The 17,645-nt window shown below is 33.8% G+C and overlaps 1 protein-coding gene across 3 annotated transcripts in view; it reads right to left on the bottom strand.

Moving 5' to 3' along the window:
* The window catches only part of uif (sushi, von Willebrand factor type A, EGF and pentraxin domain-containing protein uif), a 72,605-nt gene that overhangs the window by 26,501 nt on the left and 28,459 nt on the right, over window positions 1–17,645 (bottom strand). For all 3 annotated transcript variants that reach the window (XM_076115450.1, XM_076115451.1, XM_076115449.1), the window contains exons 2-3: window positions 8,735–8,813; window positions 4,883–4,907 (exon numbers count right to left, since the gene is read on the bottom strand). In XM_076115450.1, the coding sequence (XP_075971565.1) occupies window positions 4,883–4,907; window positions 8,735–8,806 (97 nt within the window). In that variant the 5' untranslated portion in view covers window positions 8,807–8,813. The remainder of the gene's footprint in view (window positions 1–4,882; window positions 4,908–8,734; window positions 8,814–17,645) is intronic.

Genomic DNA, 17,645 nt, shown 5'->3' with positions numbered 1-17,645 from the left:
TCCATGTTATCAAATGCAACCAAAAAAGTAATAATTTGGTCAAAAACTTATTATTGGATGAATTTGTTAACTCCAAATTAGTTGACACAAAAAACTACTCGAGAAAATTTGATCAGGTAGGAAACAACTCCTACAACGAAATCAAAAACGGAGGTTTTAGTTAAAACCATCGCTTAAGGCTTTAGAATAGCAGATAGGAGACAACTTGCGATTCTAAAATAATGGCTGACACAGACTTTAAATTAATTACAGTTTCTTCTTCTTAGTGTCAATTTACGACGCATCGAAGAAATCCACTCAAAAAGTGTAAATCACGCAAATACATTATTTTATCGTGATTTGTTTAGTTTAATAACAATTTTACACTTACTCCAAGGTTCTGGCCCCTTTTTAGAAGCCTTGGTTAAGCTATAAAAATACTTTATTTTTATTTTATTGCATTCGTGTCAATTTTTTAATAACAATTTGACTAACAATTTCGGTAGAGTCTTACTATTATACATACTTATGCGTTTTAATTACTTGTTAAACGAACCATAGAAGCTACGAATATACAACGTTATTTTCGGTTCGTTATAATTACATTTACTTTTACCTTAGAAAGTCTCGAATTATCTAGTTACAATTTGCAGCAGCAATTGTTAGGAATTTTGTAAAATTGAACATAGATCTCGTTATAAAAAGTACCATATTTTTATCATAGTACTTTGAATGGTGTTTTAAAAGACTTTTCTACGGTAAAAGACCGTAGTACAATTCTCGAAAATTATATTACTTTACTATGTTAAAATTGTTACGCTTCTTGCAAGATATGTATGTTCGTATAATTTTTTTTTGAATAGCTACAAAACCTTCAACAATAACAGTAATACGTAATCAGAGAACAGGCATCAAATGACGTCACTATTACGTATTCATTATTAACGCACTTCATTATCACTATTATACGAGTAGCCTATTAACCTTACTAAATCCTAGGTTCTAATTCAAGCTCTTACTTTCGCGGTGTACAAATATACGCATAGTAACACTCACTGTATAATTAAACGTAGTCAGTTTCTTACTGTATTGTGACGTCACTGCACCGTTTCTTTTAAAAACCTTCAATATTAACTAAGTTTTATATGAATGGGTCGGTATCGACTATTGTTTTATTCGTTTTGTTTGCCTTGAAATGGAATAAAAATACATTTAAGTTAGTATATAAAAGGCAATGATCAAAGCTAAAGTTTTGTTTTTGACAGCAAAGCTGACATTCCATTTGAATAAAATTAACACATTACTTTTAATTTGTTCGCCGAGTTAAAAGGAGCGTTATCGGATTAAACGTCTTGCGATTGCTGCAGAACTTTTCTCCCTTTGATAAACTTCTTTATACATACGTAGTGTAAACAAAGTGTAGAGATAAAGTCGTTCGCAAGTAACATGTAATCACAAGTTGGTGGCGTTAATTCCCGGTTTCCTACTTGATGCGGTTCAATCGAATCAATATGTGTGCAGGGCGCATCTTCAAATGTTCCTTCAATATCCTGTAAGATGTTTCACACGAGAGAACTGTTTGAATTTCAATATAGTTGTTCTATAAAGTTGGTTTGTGTTTTCCTCGAAGTTTAGTGTAATGTACAAAGTATACAAAACTATTTTTAGGACTTGAATAAACTTTTATTGTTAGATCGTGATCTTTCCTAATGTTTGTACAAAGAATGTTAAAATATGAGTATAGTTTATACTCATAACGTACCTTCATAGTATTAATAGTAAACAATAATATTAACCCTGTTAATAAAAGAGAGTAGTGCAATATTTTTTGATGTTTTCTTAATTATCAATTAAAAAACAATGTTATCTAAATTACTCAAAATTAGGGTAATATTTTTCTACATTTAAATAAGAACACCTAAGTCCTAAATAAAAACTTGCGTAATATTTGTTCATTTTTAATTATTAAACCCATCTATTAATATTTAATTAAGACGAAAATTAAACCATGTTGATCGAAAATATAATAAAAAAATAGTAAAAGGTTTTTTGAGTCAATTTGCATTTACTTTACAAACAAATATTTTTTAATGCGTGTGATGATTAAGCGAGTAGGAAGAGAGTCAACATTTGATTACACGAGCTAACTCGAGTTTACTCGAGTCAACTGCTACGTGTGTCGGGAGGCAATTTCCCTCGCTAATTATGTGGCTGATGAAAACCGTACGGAGTGACAAACTCAATTCATTACCCCCTACGTTTCGGCACTTGATTGGAGATAAAATTCCTTAGCGAAAGGGCTGTGAAAGGGTTCATTCCAAAAGGGACAAAACAGTGAATAATCGTTCCTTGTCGAACATAAATTTGGAGCTATAGACATGACACCTTATCTTATCATAGACTGTCATCTAATGTAAATGACCTAGGGAAAATTAACGACCAAATCGGCGATCTCAGATTTCTTAGTATAGATTTTTCAAACGCTTTCTTTAAGAAAGCAGCAAATGAGTACTCAACTCTAATCCGTAGCTTAGCAGTGTCATTCATTACATGCGTGTATTTGCAAATATAATACCTATTTGATTTCAACATCCGTTGGAATTTAATGGAGGAAATGAAAAGGAAAACTCTATTTGATATGCAATAATAGGCACTAGAAAACACACTCGGAATAATAAAGACTGCACTTTCACAGTGTCTAGTACTGTCTAGGATGCACTTGGAAAATGCGTTGTAATAGCCACTTAAGTTTTAAGTAAATGCCCTAGCAGCACTGCTTACGAAAACAATTGTTTCTGAGGTTGCATGTTACGGGGAAACACATATAAAATTATTCGTTTAAGTTACTTGTAGTTTCTGATTTTAACATTGTTAATGGTTAAGTACCTTTGTTTTGATGTAGTATTTATTCCTTTGATAATTGAAATGCTGGATAGTTAAACTATAATTCCCAATAAGTTAACAAACAGGAAATATTTTTACACACGACTGCTATTATCACATAATTGTAGTAGATTACTCATTAAAACAGCGTTTTTACCGAGTAGAATTGTGACTTATTCTAACAGGTTTTCTAACAAGTCTTTTTTGGGACTATTAGTATAAAACGAATGAATATGTTTTTGTGATCAATCGTGTATTTTTGTAGTAACGTCGTTAAATTCCTTAACACATAGTCACTGTTTTGCTTAGACAGGCGGATGCGCGAGCGCAAGGTCGAACCAAACCGTTGGATCATCACATAATATTGTTGTAGCTAGTCACGAATCTATACTAATATTATAAAGCTGAAGAGTTTGTTTGTTTGTTTGTTTGAACGCGCTAATCTCAGGAACTACTGGTCCGATTTGAAAAATTCTTTCAGTGTTAGAAAGCCCATTTATCGAGGAAGGCTATAGGCCATATATCATCACGCTACGACCAATAGGAGCAGAGAAGCAATAAAAAATGTTACAAAAACGGGGAAAATTTTGACCCATTCTATCTTATGTGACGCAAGCGAAGTTGCGCGGGTGAGCTAGTTCGTTATAAAGTTACAGTTGTGTTCATATCTATATTTGTTTAGCGAAGCTTTATAATGTACAATACTGTTATAGTAATTTAGAAGGAGCTAGTCTTATTTCAACTCTTTATCATCGATCTGTTTGGTTACGAAGCAATACTCCTTCTCCGCCGGCAAAAACTTAGGTAGTAGGTAGGATAGGTACCTCTTAATTTAGCTGTGTATTAATGAGCTGTAAGATAAGGATTACAAAACGTTGGAGACAAACTATGTATATACTGTTTTTTTATCAATACGTAGATATAAAATACACGTACATATACCCATCGTATCTTCAAACGATTCATGAATGAAAATATTATAAGTAACAAAAATAAAACACCAACGCTCGCCTTCCTACTGCAAACTATTGTGTTGCAATTACATTACAATAATCGCATAAGCTCCATAGCTGTGCAAAGGTTGTGAGCTTATTCAACTATGAGAATCTCGTTGCATCACAAGTTTCATCAGACATTGTTCTGCGTGGAGGCAGGTAAGATTACCTTACTAATTACTTGTAGGTAGCTACCAAAACACGTTATGTGTTAATACTCGTGATTAATCGTCACAGTCTTAGTACTTTAGACATTTACTACACGGTACTCCAAGTCCGAATATTAATTGCTTGTTTGCATAATTTTAGTGCTATAGTTGCGTCTGTCCCACTTAATTTAAAGTTTGTCGTAAATGATTTACGGGTGAAAGTGAAAACGACCAATACTCGATAAATAACCATTACTGTCTACGTACACTTTACAGACGTAAAGTGTACGTCATCGTGTGTAGATACCATGTTTTCCGAAAGATGTTGGATATAGCTCGCAATTACATAATTTAAGAGAATTTTACGGATTAAAATTCACCCTGTTTAATTTAAAATATTTATCTATTTAATCTGGAGTACAAACAAAGTAATTCCTGCAGGATTTAGTTGAGCTCCCGGCACTCGCTTTAGAACGTAAGGAAGTTAGGAAGCCTGGCGACGCCTACTAATTTCTTTTCGGATTAAGCTCCGTGTAGTAATCAAGAAAATCTATTTTATCTTGGCAGTGATTACTTTGCAGATTCCCCGCTCTGATTTACTTAGACGATATTTTTTATAAACTGCACAGAATCTACTCACGAAGTTGTTGACCTAAACACGTTGCTTAAATACTAAAAACAATAAAAGCTTATCTTCGTGTTCATTAAACCGTTTAAACAACAGTGTAAAGAAGTTTTATATTTCCCAAAGGTGAGCCGAGGCTCTGGCCCCGATTTTAATTAAATAGAAAGTCCTAACCCTCGGCTAAAGTTATTTGAAGTATTGGCAGAAGTTATACAAAGTAAATATTAGAACAATAAAGAGAATTTACTCACCATTCGGACACGTGAAGAGGTTGCCCTGCGGAACAAAATAAAATTATTAGTTACAGAGTTTAACAAAATGTTTAGACAGTTGAGCTTTGAGTCTAATCGTGACTGCTTTGATCTCGCTAAGTTTAATTGCTGATCCTTCAGATAGAAAAGTATTTCTTCTCCTCTTAAAGTCTTATCTTCAAAGTAAATCAAAAGTTTATTGTGCTTTAGTAGTAGACAGTAATAGTATATTTGGTAAATACATATATACAAAATATTTGATATTACATTCCTATGAAGGTCTGGAAGTTGGTTAATCAGTTTATGTTTATTACAACAGCTATAAAATATGTCCTGGCTACGAAACGACTATTACGGAATATACGTACATTATACTATATTTTCATTATGCGGCAGGCTTTTCTTAATTAAGTACGTTTATTCTGTTTTCTTTTTCGTTAGACGGCTATAGGCTTATCATGATTTGTTCGCTTAAACAGCTTCTTAACTTTAGTTGGATGCGACGGAAACTGCTTTCGAATGCACAATTACTCTACCTGTTATATTGCCTGGAGTACGAACAACGTTCGAAGCTTGTAGTGTTTATCTAGGCAACTTAGGAGCCTCCTTCGTTCTTAATAAATGGGTTGCAGAGCCTCTAAAGCCTTTACGTCAGTACAAAGTTTGTGTGGGCTCGACATCATATTACTAGACCCATATTTGGGAATCTCGTTACAGGGGCAGTCAATTTAGCTTGTGTGTGACAAAATCAGCTTGTGCTATCTACACATACGTTGTTAGTCTCCAGTTTGATATTAGGTATATTAATTTGCGTACAACGCTGTCATAGCCTATCCATTTGAAATTCTATTCTGATAGCGTACGACCAAATTACCTGCAAATATGTTCATTAGGCTGCATTTCTAATTAATACAGAACAATGGGTGTCCATATTTTGACCGTAATTAGTTAATATTTGGTTTCATACTATAAATCAATAGCGAATTCGCGCGTGTTGCTGACTACAGACCGGTCTCATTTAGCCGGCAGCTAACTGTATTTACTGGCAATTTAACCGATTGATATTTTCAGACCACATACTATGGAACAAATCCGAAATGCGGTCAGTTTCACAGTTTTCCATTCGGAAATTGATATAACGGAGCGGTCGCGACAGAATGAAACATTTCGAGTGGGTTGCCAAACGGGGGAAAGTGAGTTCGCGAGGACACTCGCTACCCGTGACCGAGTAAAACAGTTATAAACAAACCAATAAGTTTCATAGGATAAAACAATGAATGAGACGCCCCGCTGAGATGCGCCTTAATTGTTATATAACGTTTGATGGCGAGAGCCGAAAGTCGAATGCCTCGAATACCGATTCATAGAAAGTATAATTAGTTCTTTAGACCACGGCTTGTAAACAGAAGTGTAAGTTATATTCTCTTTGTATTCCAACGGTTTAGAGCCAACGTTGTAGTTTTACTTACTTTGTATGTTCTGTGCGTAACTTTTATTTACGATTGGAAAAAGGGGAATGGCCAGATTTATGACTCAAGTTATATTTCTGTGAAACTGTTGGTTTGATTTTGCGGTTTTGACACAGTATTACGGCATCATTGAGATTTTACAGCTGCATTTTAGTTTCAAATCCGTACACAAAATTAATTTTGTAAATATCGCATAAAGAGCGGTGCGTTCCCAAATATTTGTCAGAATTATACGTCACTGCTTTTACTAAATCAAACACTGTTGGAAATGCAAACTCACGTAGGCCGCAATGTTTGTCTAACAACTTACAAAATCACAGAGCCATTAATTTGTTCTGACACTCGTTAACAGTAAAGTTGAATAAATTTGGCCGGTTTATAGTTTCTGAGAGTGATCAAGTCGTAACCGATTGCGTGTAAATTCTATGGTGTCGTTACATCGAAGAGGCGGCGAAGCAGTTATGTAAGTAATTACTTGTTATGAGACGGTCTCACATTATGGGAATTAAAAGTTCACGCATAATAATATTACTTTAGCTTAACTAATTAATAAATTATAGATTGAATAGCGTATCAAAGTTTTGGCAAAAACATCTGATATTATTAATTTATATTAATCTCTCTATTTTAAGTGCCTGCATAATGTTTTGCGGCATTGATGCATTATGGGAATTAATTATTTTAATCGAGGCCAACGTGACCGTAATGATGCAATTATTTGCGATACCACTAGAGTGACAAATAACTTCATAAATTCTATATTACTAATTAATGTCGAGTTCAGCGATCGTTACAATGTTTAGTGGATTTACGATTAGGTACACTAGCATACGATTTACGTGATACAAGATAATTATTGATCCTTATATTAGTATTTACATTAAGAATAACAAACAAAGGCTAATCTAACTAAAATCTGAAGCGAGCTGAAAGTTTTACTTTAATGACTTATTGTTTTATCATCACGAGTTTGAAACCATTGAATACGTGTAGAACAATTCTCTGTTCATGCATCAGTGATGTTAATTGGGTAAAAGCCGATACCTTTGCAATAGTGTTGCGAAATATCTGCACAATAGTCTAATAATATGTACCGTTTGTTTACCATACAATGAGATGTTCCGTTAATATGATTGAAGAGGCTGAATGAACATCCGCTTGTGCCATACAAAAACAATTCTTACTTGATGATCAAGTTTTAATCGAAACTCTTTTGTTTGTTTATGGGTCAATTATTCGGGGGTTGGTATCTAATATTAGTTTGGTTGATAATCTTATAAGAATTTAATGTTAGCCATTTTTAATTAGAGATGATAAAAATTAATATTCTTTAGATTTTTTACGAATGTAATTTCAGCTCACGATGTAGTTTTACAGCGGTACCGGTAACCTGTATGCTAGCTAAGTTATAGCATTTATCTTGCGAACAAGGAAGCACTCAGACACTTCTCTATAATTGGTGAAAATGGCCCTTATTTTTTAATATACCCATCAAACATAATATATAATATTTTTCATAAAAACGCATAATACTTTCGTCGTCTTAAACTGACGTAACTTAAAACTGAATAATTCAAACAGTTATTTAAATAAAAGTCTAACCGATTCATGAATATTTCCACTTTCCCGAGTGCTACGTTTTAGATTAGAAACTGCGCTATATAACATTTTTCATCAGAAAATACGAGTGCCTCATAACATACTACAATGTGTAAAGTTGAGACGCAGCAAAGGATAGATGTATGCACTTGGAATATTTGTTTAACGCCTTTACTTCGCAGTATTTTATGATATTAGTATCTCTATGTCTTCAGACAAGACATAGAGATACTAATATCATATTATTCTGGATGCCAGCTCTTCCACTCGCGAAAAGCTATGAAAATATCCGAATATCTTCCTTTTTAGTAGTTTTGATTGTCATTTGTTTGAGTGTCAGTTTTAAAAAGATCCCGTCCGCTTAAGTTGGCTATGACTGTGTTTGGAAGTTGGTCATATCAAAAGGCAACAACCGGTGGAATCCGTTAATTAAATGTTTTAGAAACCGTTACAAAATGAGGAAAGGATTTAACATTTTATTCAATTCGCTTCGGCACATTCAATAAGTGTTCAATAACTTTGCAAAAGATTTATACTTAATAACTGTTATGCTATTTTTGGCTACCGGTTCAAATTTAAGCGCTATACATCAAATGTTAAAATTATGTAGTCACAGCAAATATAAAGAATTTTAGACCTACAGAAAAGAACCATACGATAAAACGGTAAAATAAAATATCAATCAAAAAATCAGTTTCACTCTAAATTAATTTGGGTTTCAAAGCTCAAATGCCATAATAGGGTTGAGAATTTTATATTTATAGGACAAACAATGCATTCTTACCTCATTGCTGGCGTGTGTTACAGCCAACAGGAACACGACGGCACACACTGCCGCCGGACACCTTATCAACATCGTAAATCTGTGGGCAAACACAATAACTTTTAGCTTTTTATGTAACACATAACTCTTTGAATATACTGAAAAGTTTTCTAGAGCAGACACGAGTATGCAGTGTTACATTTCAGCGAAATAGAGGCCGAGATTCAAGACTATATAGGTAGGTAGTATCAAAACGGTAATATACCAAGTGGCAGGATTCTGCCAAGCCTTAATCTTCCAACGGTTTTAAAGGTATAAGACTATAACCGAAAAGATAATTTCATAACTCGGGTATTTTCAAACATCTTGAAACATTTCAGAAAAATAATGTCTGAACACTGCACAACACTTGTAAGTACTCGACTACTATCTACATCTTGTCTATGTATTTTAATGATCTCTCAACTTAACTGTTACTTAAAGCAAATTATTTAAATTCGAAATGTCTGTTCTAGTCTTAAAGCTACAATATCCCAAGATGATACTTCACTACATTAAAGATATCATACATTGTATAATAGAGCTTTAAGCGTAAATCGTAGCGTTGTAAACGAAAACTAGAGAACGATCTTTTTTATTACTCAAACAATGTATTGTTTGAAGAGAAAATGCTTAGTTTGTAAGTTATGATAGAGTCTTATAATCCTGGATATTAAGGCACTCTCAATCGTAAAATAGTATTTACAACGAAGTCATTTTCCAAATAACTTATTTACAATACAGTATTTAAATTAAATCATTGACCTGATTAAGTAATTGCACATGAAAATACAAATAATTGTGGATTTGCAATCAAAATTGTTGATAAAATTTACCCGAGTAATTATTACCTACGTGTGACTTTAACCCGAACGAGTAATTTAATACCATACAATTTTAAACGCGACCACAAAGCTATGATGGGACCGGCTCTCAGGTTAATATTTACGCCATACAATTTTAACAAGAATCGACTCTGTGCCCGCTTATGTATTAATTGAAATTAACGTTTGCATATTTACAGAGCGATCTCGAAATTGAATCATAAAATGAAAAATTTCGCATTTCTGTTCGACGTTTATATTGAAAAACCTTTAACACAGGGTCAGTGAAACGTCAAGAATTCCATCAATCAGAGACGTTCTTTTTTCGTGTCATGTGCACGTCAAATTGTGACAGCCCAATAAATTGTTGCACGGTCAACGTCTTCAAACAAAATCATTTCATTGTGTTGATTTCTATGGTTGACTTGTGTGTTAAGGCAATTTGAGATTGAAAGTTGGTACGGCAAAAAAAATAAAATTTACTAATCATTTTACAAACGATTAAATTACAAACAGATCATATTTTAAATAAAGGTATATATCATTTTCAACAGTAATAAAAATTGATGCATTCGATTGAAGCTTGCGTGAACATGTCGTGATGCTTGACAGTTATATCATCGCGCATTCATTGTAATTGGTGATTGGTATTAATTAAGTTTATTCAACAAATGCACGCTTTATTTCACATCTGTCATAACTGTATCGGTTCATATTTATTTTTTCTATAAGAAACATAATTCTGTTTGTGATTTGACTGATCGTAAAAATATACCATTTTTCTGAAGACGATTTGTTTCAAGTTAGTATATGTATTGCTAAAACTAATTAAGTAAACAGTTGGCACAACTTGTATGCAATAACCACAGCGATGATTACCTTCTATTTGCACATGCAAACGTGTATTTTCCATAGGTACATTAACACCTAGAAACTAGTCGCTATCTACTGGCAATTTAGATTCTGTCCGCGTATTGGCAATTCGTCATATTCCCGTTTTATGTAGTCCGCGTCAATAGTTTGAAAGTTGTGACACAATGATTGACACTACGAAGGTCCAATAGAACGAATCGCTTCAATTTACAAAATAACTTTTGAAAAGTTATCAAATAGAAAGGAATTTAGCCCGGCCAAGTTTAATTTACAAGATTCGTAGTGTAGGATAACGCAATTTAAATTCGCTTTGAATAAGAATTTTGGTACAACTTTGATAGAAAATATCGATATCGCTTGTCTGTCAAAAGAGAAAAGTCGTTCCAGAATTTTGATTCGATTTATATATATATATAATAGATATAATATATATATAGATATAATATTTTAAAAAGGGTAACCTCTCCAAAGTTGTTTGTTATAAAAGTTTTAGAGGTCATTATATTGTAACGATACACAGCTGTACGGTTTACGTACACTTAGTTGATATTCCGCTGATCTTACACAAATCGGCTGATTGTTTTGTAATTATAATTAATTTATATTTAGTGTGCATTTTAACAAACGAACGTCCGCACGTGTGTGAGAGTCACCTTTCAACTCTAAAACTGTATTTACGTAACTAGAATAATAAATTACTACGGGAAGAAGTTTCTTTCACTTGCGCACTCACAACTACTTAACTCTTAAACTATCAGTAGTGTACCGGTTACTAAACTGTACATTAATTGGTCCTTCGAGCCGGATGCTGAGGATCTCTGTGTCTCATAAAGTGTGATAGCGAATCGGTTTGGTCGGCCTCCCACAAGCGGTCTCACCGGTCCAAATTGAGAGTCGTGTGTCATCACAAGGACGCAGATTAACTTAGCATCAATAACATTCATGAATGACTTAATGTTTTTTTCCCATTATAGACAAATATCGTGTATTATATTTACCATAGTTGTTCCCTTGCGTGATTACATATTACTGCACTAAATGTGTTGATATCTTCAACTGTGAGAATCTGGTAAGATTTTTGTGGTAAAATCTGAGAAGTTTGTATAGTAACCCACAATTAAGTTGCAAGATAACATATCTTGCTTTGTCAAAGGCACAATGAGTTGCGTTGGTGTTTCATCACGATATAGCAACAGATTCCGTCGTGCAAAGTCGCTATAATTTACGGGCGGATATATTGTTAAATATAGTCTAAGTAGAGCAAGGGCAGGTGTAAAACGTTTTTAGGAATTGATTCGAGTAATTGATTTGACAATGACTTAAAACTTTTTTAAACTGTCAGGAACACTGGCTTATAAGTGTTGTTATTGACTAGCATATTTAAAAATCGAATCCAAAAATGACAAAATTAAATAAAAAAAATATGAATTATTTTGTTCTCATTTGTGCTGCTCTATGTCCTAACTTGTTGCAAATGACCGGATGTTAAGCCTAATCAATTAAATATGGGCACATGACTCTTTCGTATGTCGTTGGTCCAAATTATTAGTATGTTTCCGGTTGAGAATGAAAAGTCGTCAGGGTGACCTCGACTCTATCCAGAGAATGTGTAATGCTTAAACGTGTTTTCCTTTTTTGAAACCATGTTTGATTTAGTAACGAATGTAAGGTTTAACGGTATTTTTTTCTTCATTTCTAAACCTTAATAGGATTTGGTATTAGCACAACAAATTTTGAGTATGCCTAAGTGTTGGTAAAGTTAAACTCAGTATTTTTCATTAAGCGGCATGAAAAACTTTAACAACTAATAAAGAAAAAAGAAAATAGCGACTATTTTCCTTTGCAAAAGTCTGTACCTTTTTTGCCGTGTTGGGTCTACTTTTTTCTGTTTACTGGCTAAGACCGTTTCTACGTTTCTTTCTAAATCAAACAAGTTTATAGAAAACATACGTGGTCGATGTCATTACGTGTGTGATAAAAAGTGTTCTACTCGGTTCCTTGTAACGGTGAGCCGCAATAGGCACTCACATATAGCGTAATGCTGTCGATTATGACATAATAACATACTCTTTCTTTAAGACCACCGGGATAAATCGCTCGGATTTTGATCTCGAAATAATTACGTAATTTTTATGGCATGTATTAGTTATAAATGAAGCACCAGGGCATATTATTATTGGTATAGAATGACTCACTCATATAGATGATGTCAGCAAAAAATATGATTAATTTTAAAGTGATTGTTTATAAGCTTGGTGATATCAGACTTGTGAAGAGAACGCAAAAAAAACATTGCACACTGAACTAACTATTTCTTTAGATATTATTTCTAAAGATAGCATATATATTATACGATGGCGATTCTATGTCAAACAGCCGATAAACTTACTACCAACCGAACTCTTTTCAAAATAAATTATCAGTTCTCTTTAGTTCGTTTTTAACGTCCGCAGTAACCTTTAACCGGCGTCGGTGATGTCATATTTCGTGTCCTGTTTCGATTGTACTTTTTTGTTTAACCACCTATTATTTCATTATCATAAAGTCGTGTTTTGTGAAGAAATATTTGTATTCATAATGTTATCTCATATATCCTTTAGCAGTTAAAGAATAGTAGTAATATACGGTGAACTGTGCATACAAAGTATACGGATTAAGATTTTTTGTGAGAGGCTATGCAGTGTGTTGCTTGTATGTTAAACATATTATTTTAATATGAAATACTCAGTAACAATGTGCTATATTATTTTTGACTAAGCGTTGAATTATGCCGAAAGAATGTATATTCTCAGACCACAAACCAAGCTTGACGGATATTAGCCCTAGGCATTTAAAATGTTATTTGCTTATTTTTTAAATGAATATTGCGAGATATGACTAATTATTCATTTTGTAGGAACTTGTAAGGTCATATGCCTAGTCAATAATTATAATACCTGTGTTGCGCAAACCCAAAAAAATTTTATGATATTTTTTTGATATACATGAGCAACATTTACAAACATTTTTCTAAAGAGAAAACAAAATTAAATATTTTATGTTCTGTATTGAATATTATAACGCTGTGATTTATTCGTTTACTTTTTACGAAAGCTTTACAATTAGATATTACTTTAAAATACAACAGATTATAGATATTTATGCTCACGCCATTACATTCCTAAATAACGTTTCTAAAGTGATATATGAATATTGACTATGTAGTTTTGCAACAGTGGAAATCGGTATTACCTCCTGTAATATAAGTGAAGGGATATTGCAACGCCACTAAAAGAAACTGGTTATAATTAGTGCTATTAATTTGTAGGAAGGAGGATACGATTGAGCTGTTCGTTCGCACTTGAGTATTCATATTTGAAAAGCGGAATGGCGGAATTAGTTTTTGTAAACGTTTAAGTACCTTAGATATGCTGTCCATATGTTTGATAGGGATGCCCGGATGTGTAACTGACAAGGTTTATCACATAAACGCTCATTTCCTCTAGCATAATTTGGTTTTTTGTCGAAAAGAAAACAATATCCTGTCATGTGAGCAATATTGACTGACAGAGAATTTTCTACCTTCAAACGTTAGACAAGTAATTTTAGAGCTAGGGTATCTTTTTAGAAATTGAATTTAGTATTTACAATTAAAACATAAGTCAGATATATCTATGAATGTAGCATTTAAAATCAAATTATAAGTCAGAACTATCCATAAGTTAACTTAGCAAAATGAAGGGACTATTCTGATAACAAATGGCCTTCCATTCATTCGTAACTAACAGAATCAAAGGGTGTCAGATTTATCTATCCAGTTGAAAAGTGCATTAAGTGACATGCCAGTTCGTCGCTTGCAAGCATCAAATAACTTTTCCCAGCCGTCTCTACCTACTAGGGCGGAAAGATTAGCCGAGCATACATTCCGTTTTCCATCCTACTAATACAAAACTGTGCAAAATCTTTTGTATTTTTCGTCGACATTTGTAGAAGCTAGTATTACATCAACATTATGTTAGATGCGATACTTTTGAAGTTAATGAGTTGTATAGGTATAAAGTTGTATACTACAACGTAATATACAAATTGCTTTTCGGTTCTTCATGAAAATACAATCAAATTCGAAAAAGAAACATCCATTGAAACAGTAACCAAGCCTTCTACAGAAATAAAATAAGGCAACTAAAAACAACAGTTTTTGTAACCTGCAATATCTCCATCGTCAAAGCATCCATGTCTCTTGTAACCAACAAATTGGTTTCTCTGTATACGAATAAAGATAGCAGACATGAATTCGTTAAACGCTGGAAATAAACGGGGCCTTGACAAGGGATCGTAGAGCGGGTACAAAGAAATCAAGTGCAGAACAACGTTATCTCTTCTGTTTCGTTTAAAAGCAGACAAGATAAGTCCTTCAACTAGTTAATTGTTGTTTTTGTACTAGAAATGTTCTAGTTTTTGGTATTCAGAGTTCCTTGATAGTGTTTAAAATTCATTGTAAATAAACTGTTTTGAATAATTGATGCTAGTTTTAACACATCTAATTTCACACTGTCAAACTAAATAGACGCTTAGGTAAGTAATTGTTTATGTACAATACAGTTCAATATTATTTGTGGAGTACTACTAAAACTACTAGTGAAAACCGCCGAATATGACAAACTCATTATAATCATACGAGAGTTCTTGTGAGAACGCACAGTATAAAACAAGACGAGTAACGGAAACGAGACCAATAGGAAGAACTTCCTCATAATTTGTGATGCATCGTGCCCTCGTGGCCTGTTCTCACGCGCCTACAATAAAATCCCCCCTCACCTCTCCCCCTACTTTTCCTTCATTGTCTTATTCGAGTTGTTGCGTCTGCGCAAGCTAAGCGTGAGATTAGATTTAGAGTCACTATCTATGAACAGATAAGACAATTTTGTTCCGTTCTAATTAGTTTTATTATTTAAGCGAAAGTGGGTTATGATGTATTATTAGGGAGGCTGTGATGTACAGTTACTAAGCTTTGGTAGTTTATAGGGCACTTGATAAAACTATTGAATCACCGCGCTACAATCTGCATCTGTCTTCAAGATATTGTCTGTTGTAATGTTGCAATTATACACGACGTATTTGAAAAGCAAGATCGAAACTTTGTACTGTTAGAGCTGTAAAGTTTATGAATGAATAAAGCCTCGTATCCACTAGGCAACATTTGACGCGCGACATGTTGCTCAACATGTTTCGCAACTTGTTGAATGTTGACGCGGAACATTTGTTTAACAACGTTGTCTGTCCACACATTCTTCAGTCGTCGACAACATGTCGCCAGAGGAACTTGTGTTGATTTCAGCGGCAGTGGTTATAATTTTATCGAAATCAAAAAGAAGATTCTTGTGCGTCACGTCTCCACTCGACAACAATTGATGCTCAACTAACGATGCACTTTAAACAAACAACAAGCCGCGCGTCACGTTGCGCGGTAGCTGGCAACGTCGCGCGCTGTTGTGCAGCGTTGCCGTACATGTTGAGATTCACGTGTCGCGCGCCAAATGTTGCCTAGTGGATACGAGGCTTAACAGCTAGATATTGTTGCGAAACCAATCAATGCATTCAGATTTTAGTCAAGGATTATGCATACAAGTTTGTGGGACCTCGTTATAAAGATATACTGAGCCGCAATATTTACGATGAAGATGCTTTGTACATAATTTGAATGTTTGCATATAATATTTTACTGCGTAACTAGGCGTTTGCCGCTCTCTTAATTAATATTTATTGCAATCTTTCATTGATGTTGAACATAAGATTATCTTTAAGGTGATTTATTGGATTTCATGCTTTTGAACATAATTCTCTCTTGTATATAATGGTATATTTAGGTCGCTGTAGAAGCGTGAAAGTGGGCTTCAATGCAGTTCCGCATTCTAATATAATACTTATTGTATTTTATATTTGTTCGAAGTATAAGCAAAACTATTTTATCTAAGTGTTAGTGAATATGTTACACTCATAAACTTTATGATTGAGAGTAGAGAGATTACGTATTGGTAAAAATGCATATCTAATGCTGAAGAAACAATAGTATCTACTGTTTGGTATTCGTTAAGACCTATATAAATACATAAAATCACGTTATTTTTCATAAGAGTGGGCAGAGCCAACGCCATTTAGTACGATCCTTTTTGTCAAATCTGAGTTCAGATTATCAATAGTCACCTGAAGGCAAAGGTTTTTGTTCCGTAAACCACGCTTAAGAAAAATCATAACTCATTTTTTCTCAGGCAATTATTTTAGTGCAGATAAGGACGAATTAGACTGTCACTTCCATTGTTTCGGGCTGACTACACGGCAATTTTGTCGCGATAAAACCGTACGTATTGCCCAATGCGGGTACCTATTGTTCTGCCGTGATTGCTGATTTTAATTAGGATTCCGATGTATTGGGTACCATTGTACCGTAACGAAAGTGCGTGGCTTAATTACTTGTGTTTAATTCACAGGTTTACATGAATACGTGTGTAAATAAAACATTGTGTTAATGAAGACATACTGTGGATTGTAACAACAGTAATCTTTCGACACAACGCAATTTAAAAATAAACGTAATATAGCGAATATACGACAATTTATCATGAGCCGTACTTTTTATAAGCATGGCCTTCTCCGAGTCTGCGGCCATACTTAAATTTACTAATACTAAGCAAAGAACCGATCATAATTAGTACTTACCAACTCACAATAGTACAATTATGTTTCTACTGTCCAGTGGCTACTAAATATACGCCCGAAGTAAAGAAATATATATAGACGACTTCATTTACGCTCGACTGCAATACATTATATTATGTAGAGCTATTAGCAGGCCTCAAAAGAAAGTAGTGTACTTATCTATTTTTATTAATAAATAGAGCAGACATACGAGATTTAATAGTGAAATGGTATAGAAGACTGTATACTGTTTCAGTTGGTATTATCTTTTGTCTCTTTCCTTAATAATAATAAAAAAGAGAAGCTTTTGAATCTTAATGATCATGTATTCTTCATTACTTGATTTAGTAGTTTACCTTGTATCAGAGTTGTTTAACCCACTCCAAGGCCTGAGACTTGGTGACAATAACCGGAACCGACATTTCAGAAGAGTTGCTTGAAAAACCCGCTAAAAGGTCACCCATTTATAGATCTCCAAATAGGCTTGGATGCGCCAGTTTTAAAGGGCGAACCGAAAACAG

This window comes from Anticarsia gemmatalis, chromosome 6, assembly GCF_050436995.1.
Source record: "Anticarsia gemmatalis isolate Benzon Research Colony breed Stoneville strain chromosome 6, ilAntGemm2 primary, whole genome shotgun sequence".
Taxonomy (NCBI): Eukaryota; Metazoa; Arthropoda; class Insecta; order Lepidoptera; family Erebidae; genus Anticarsia; species Anticarsia gemmatalis.
The sequence above is the reverse complement of the archived record's forward strand: the minus strand, read 5'-3'. Positions and strand labels throughout refer to the sequence as shown.